The 6000-nt window shown below is 38.4% G+C and overlaps 1 protein-coding gene across 2 annotated transcripts in view; it reads left to right on the forward strand.

Annotated features, from left to right (window-relative positions):
- Positions 1–6000, forward strand: part of LOC127643446 (kinesin-like protein KIF16B) — a 37229-nt gene extending 31229 nt beyond the window's left edge. For both annotated transcript variants that reach the window (XM_052126210.1, XM_052126211.1), the window contains 6 exons: positions 1410–1457; positions 2115–2159; positions 2244–2366; positions 2517–2606; positions 4378–4461; positions 4559–6000. In XM_052126210.1, coding sequence (XP_051982170.1) covers positions 1410–1457; positions 2115–2159; positions 2244–2366; positions 2517–2606; positions 4378–4461; positions 4559–4717 — 549 coding nt within the window. In that variant the 3' untranslated portion in view covers positions 4718–6000. The remainder of the gene's footprint in view (positions 1–1409; positions 1458–2114; positions 2160–2243; positions 2367–2516; positions 2607–4377; positions 4462–4558) is intronic.

Here is a 6000-nt window from a genome sequence, read left to right on the forward strand (position 1 = left end):
TGATCTTAAGGGCACACCCACCTGCTGGCGATGCCCATCGGAGGATGGAGGCACGGCCCATGGTTTTTGGTTGTGTGTTGAGATCCAGGAATTTTGGTTGAAGGTTCAGAGTTTTAAGTGTGATGTGTTGGGCACTCGGGTTTTGTTTTGCCTCAGACTCTGTGTTTTGGGCAATGGGGCGGTCATCATTATAGGAGATAAACACATAAGAAATGTTGTCCTGACCAGTGTTATGACAGGCAGACAGATTGTTTTATGGGGATGGAAGTCAGTCGGAGCGCCCTCATTTCGGGAGTGGTGCGTGGAGATGGGAAGGATGGCAGCTTTTGAGGAGGTGTCATGTAGAAGGCTGGGCAACTGGGATTCATTGAATGGGAAATGGGGCAGTAAATTCTAGAGACTGTTGTGTGTGAAAATCCCAGAAATACTCAAACCAGCCCGTCTGACACCAACAATCATCCATGCGATTATCTAATCAGCCAAACGTGTGGCAGTGCATAAAATCATTAAAATCAGTTAATGTTCACATCAACCATCAGAATGGGGAAAAAATTTATCTCAGTGATTTGGACCGTGGCATGATTGTTGGTGCCAGACGGGCTGGTTTGAGTATTTCTGGGATTTTCACGCACAACAATCTCTAGAATTTACTAAATAAAGTAAATATATTTTAATGTTTGTTTTAATGTAACATTTACCATGATTAATTGCTATTAATCACTGAAAACTGCGATTTAATTAGTTAAAACATTTGATTGATTCACAGCCAAATATAAATAAAATAATTATATAGAAATATCAAATACAAATTAAATAAGTCAGGAGTTCATGAAACAAGAAGCATGTGCAAAACTGACCAACTGCCGCAGCTTTAGGTAACTTAATGGCCAAATAAAAAAAGCACATTAATATTACTGTGATATTTGCAGTTCATTTTCAATTGCCAACAAAACAATACTAAATATATATCATTAATATTCAAAATGTGTCAGAAATGGCAGTATTTCCCCCTGAATTGTATTTCCTTTATGAGAGCATATTTTTCTCTTACCAGTTAAATCAAACTTTTGTCAAATACATCAGTTTAAATAGCTCATTAAAACAAATTCTTATGAATGAGAAAAATACTAATTTTTGCCCCTTTATTATTGCTCACTCAATATTCTGTTTCACATTACGGAAGTTACATATGTTGCAAATGCTGTCCTGCTGTGTTTACATTAACTACATAAATGTAAAACTTGTACATGTGATTGAAAAAGCCCCTTGCTCTTTTGATTGTTGCAATTTTTCAATGTAACTTAAAAAGATGGTATCAAATCTTTTTACATCACCGTGTCATGCACAAGTGCAGTAATAAACCTATAGAATTGTTTATGGTGTCATGAAAGTTTTTTTTAACCCTACAGGAGGAGGAGCAGGATAGTGAGGGTAGCTCTGTTAGATTGACCGATGAGGTAAGCACAGGCCTCAGCCAATCATTGTCTCTGCAGCAAAAGCTGTGGTGACTGATTTGCATGATCTAGCCTTATTAATTTGCATATCACTAATGATCCTGGATCTCAGTAGATTGTGTTTTCTACTCTGGAAGCATGCAGTCTGCTCACAACTGTCTTGTGTAGATGCATTTTACTTTTTAGATTTAGGCTGCAATAAAATGATTGAGGTGAGAAATGCCAAACAAATGTCTGCTTGCTTGCCCCCTGAAAAACTGATGCTAGTATTTCAGATTGTTAAAGGTGAAGTGTGTCATTTCTGAACCGCAAGGATCAGCAAACAAAATTGCAAAAATAGTGGCTGTTTTCAAAGAGGTTTTCTGAACATTCTCCTTATCTGCCATTGGTTGGAAAAACTCATAACTGCCCCAAACTCACCCCATTGGTTGATTCAGTGTTGCTCTATCAGGTTGGTTGGGATTCTCAAACAAACAGAGCAGTGTTTTAATAGCGCCTCAAGGACAGTGTTTACACTTTTTGGGGAAATTAACCTTCAAATGACTTTTTTGTTTTCTGTGCTTATTAAGCAGGGACATAATTACATGCCTCACCTTTAAAGTCAGTCATGTTTGTTAAAGTTAGTTTGTGTCTCTAATTAACTTTTTATTTCACTCACAGGAAAATGATAAAAAACATGTTGGTGCTTCCAAATGGAAATACGAGGTATGGTTTAATGATAGCTTTGTGTAAAATGGTTTCATATTATTTCATTGCAATCATTAACTGTTATTAACTGTCTTTTCACAGCGGCTGGTTTCGATACCTCTGGATCCGAGTTCAGAAAGTCTTAAAGATCCTGTGAAGATCAGTATTCCACGTTACATGCTATGCGGACAGGGCAAAGATGAACACTTTGAGTTTGAAGTCAAAGTTTGTCTGCGTTTCTCACACACACACACACACACACACACACACACACACACACACACACACACACACACACACACACACACACAATCGCTTCAATCTTTGAGTTCTTTGATGTTTGAGAGATTGAGCTTTTATTTTGTCTATTTTTAGATCACAGTTCTGGATGAAACATGGACAGTGTTCAGAAGATACAGTCGTTTTCGGGAGATGCACAAATCTCTCAAGATGAAATATCCAGAGGTACATGGCCTATATGTACACATGGAAACAATTGTGATGCATTATTTGGATAGAAAATGTGATTGGAATTTAAAGTGAACATTATTTGCTACAGGTCAGATTGCTAAATGAAGGATACTAGCTAAAAGTGTCCAAATAATCCAAATAAGCTAATGTAGAAACAATGCTGGGCAGATTACTTGTGAATTGTAATCAGGTACTGAATCTAATCTAATTACTTTTGGATTACTTTCAACCTAGTTCTATTATACTTTGTCACATGCATTTGAGTTGGATAATCATTTTAACATAAAAGTAAAAAGAGGAAAATAATTTTGTCCATTCTTATACTTACAAAAAGAGCCTCATAAAAACAGCTCCTTATGACATTTTTAAAAAGTGCATTAACTTTTAACACTGAGACATCAAATAAATGTTATGCGCATAAAATAATAGCTGCATTATAAACATTAATGACCATAAAATCAACATAAAGCGATCATAAAATGAACTATAATGAATGACCATAAAATCAACAGCAACAATGTTGCCTAGGTCAAAGCTTTCGTCTAAAACACTGAAACTGATTTAACCCTTACTGATAGTTAATCGCCTATTCCAAAGCTGAGCTGCAAGATATTATCTTTTGAACGGCAAGAATATTCTAAAAGAGCAGAATATTTTAAATTGGCAGAGTTCCAACGAGTCCCATCTATCCATCCCAAATGAGTTCCAACGAGTCCCATCCATCCCAAACGAGTTCCAACGAGTCCATCCATCCATCCATCCCAAACGAGTTCCAACCAGTCCCATCCATCCCAAACGAGTTCCAACGAGTCCCATCCATCCATCCCAAACGAGTTCCAACGAGTCCCATCCATCCATCCCAAACGAGTTCCAACGAGTCCCATCCATCCATCCCAAACGAGTTCCAACGTGTCCCATCCATCCATCCCAAACGAGTTCCAACCAGTCCCATCCATCCCAAACGAGTTCCAACGAGTCCCATCCATCCATCCCAAACGAGTTCCAACGAGTCCCATCCATCCATCCCAAACGAGTTCCAACGAGTCCCATCCATCCATCCCAAACGAGTTCCAACGTGTCCCATCCATCCATCCCAAACGAGTTCCAACGAGTCCCATCCATCCATCCCAAACGAGTTCCAACGAGTCCCATCCATCCATCCCAAACGAGTTCCAACGAGTCCCATCCATCCATCCCAAACGAAGTTCCAACGTGTCCCATCCATCCATCCCAAACGAAGTTCCAACGAGTCCCATCCATCCATCCCAAACGAAGTTCCAACGAGTCCCATCCATCCATCCCAAACGAAGTTCCAACGAGTCCCATCCATCCATCCCAAACGAAGTTCCAACGAGTCCCATCCATCCATCCCAAACGAGTTCCAACGAGTCCCATCCATCCATCCCAAACGAGTTCCAACGAGTCCCATCCATCCATCCCAAACGAGTTCCAACGAGTCCCATCCATCCATCCCAAACGAGTTCCAACGAGTCCCATCCATCCCAAACGAGTTCCAACGAGTCCCATCCATTCCAAACGAGTTCCAATGAGTCCCATCCATCCATCCCAAACGAGTCCCATCCATCCATCCATCCATCCATCGCTTAATTGTCATGAAAATAATGTCACAATGCCTGAATATGATTGTTTTCTTTATGCACTACTAATAGGTAAAACATTTTTATTTTTTTGGTTAAAATATGACCTACACATTCCCTTAACTACAGCATAATAGATCTTTATATTATTTAATGTCTTTTTCTAGCTCGCAGCTTTGGATTTTCCTCCCAAAAAGATTTTTGGAAACAGAGACGAGAGAATGATTGCAGAACGACGGAATCAGTTGGAGGTAAATTCAACAAATCCAACGATGACCTGAATGAGGAAGTTACATGAAACTACAGGATTGTGCTCATATAATGTGCTGATGTCTTTGTATTTCCCAGCAATACCTGCGGAAATTCTTCCATGTGATGCTGTCATCTTTCTCTTCTCCTCTGAGAAAAGACGAGTGTGGATTACACCTTTCCAAACACGCTGTGTGTGACATCTCTCCGTTCTTTAAGAAGGGCGTCTTTGACTACAGCAGCCACGGAACAGGCTGACACATATACAAGCTCCAATGAAACACACACACACACTCATTCACATGAACTTTATGAAGCTCCCGAATATATGCACATAAATACAAACTGTTTCACTTACAGAAGGGGCGAATCTCACTAAAACGTCAAATTCTTTCTTGACAGGTTTCACGCTAATGAACACACTCAGGAAAGAGATAATGGTGTGTATGTGGAGAACTTGGTGAAAAAGATGCAATTTAAAATATTTTATGTAAATAGTTTTGCAGTGCCTTGTAGGCAGTCAATGAGCTTTAAATGTTTCAATAAATGAGTAAAATGGACTTGATGACAGTAGGTCGTTGCCATAACCTGCTTCTTACATCTTGTGTTTACATTGAGGACCATGGAGCTTGTTATTATGGAAACCAACCATCAGACAGGAGGTCCTGTAGCTGCTACAAGCGTGTTGTTCATGTTCATCTCTTTTAAGTTGCTGCGTATGATGAATCGCCACTTCTTTCCTCTGTATTCTAAGCCCTGACAAGATGATTGGTCGATATTTTTTGTGGTGAGATTTGCCAACTATTTCGATGTGCTGTAAATGCTTAAATCAACCCATTAAACTTGCACTCTACTTAACCGACTCCTAGTTAAAGGAATTTCCCCCCCAAAGAAATCCCAAAAATGAAAATTCAAGCTATCTAATGGCTTCAGAAGACTTGGAATATACACTCACAAGTCATATAGACCACTTCATTTGTCTTTTATACTCAACCGAAGACAGTTAAAGGGCTTTTTCAGTAGAATATACTGTAGTAACTGGTAAATGTGTCCCTTGAGAATGATTCATCTAATGTTGACCACTATAAAGCCATATGTATATGCACAATGTATTGGAAAATGTATTGTACACTGTTGATCGGTACAGAAGAGCTTGTTTGCATTTAACACATCTGTTAGGAGAAAAGGGACTGTAGTGCTGTAATGGACATTTTTTATAAGATAAACATTTCAAGGGTTCTCTAAGTAGATATATACACTAGAAGGGTTTTTTCTCTACACAAGAGTAAAATGTATACATTTTTAAAAGATGTGCTATTTTCATTTCCTCTTTTATTTCTGAAACTGAATGTAATGATTTGTGAGGAACAGTGATTTGAATATCTGTACTTTTCAGATTTGAGAGAAAATAACACAAAATAACACTATTTAATTAATAGTTTATTTATATTTGTCAGACACAAACTGAGGCAACATTTCAGTGGAATCATGTACATTTAAGTAAAGCAGATAATAAAAAGTCTCATAAAAAAAAAAGTCAT

The sequence above is a fragment of the Xyrauchen texanus genome, chromosome 5 (assembly GCF_025860055.1).
Source record: "Xyrauchen texanus isolate HMW12.3.18 chromosome 5, RBS_HiC_50CHRs, whole genome shotgun sequence".
Classification (NCBI taxonomy): Eukaryota; Metazoa; Chordata; class Actinopteri; order Cypriniformes; family Catostomidae; genus Xyrauchen; species Xyrauchen texanus.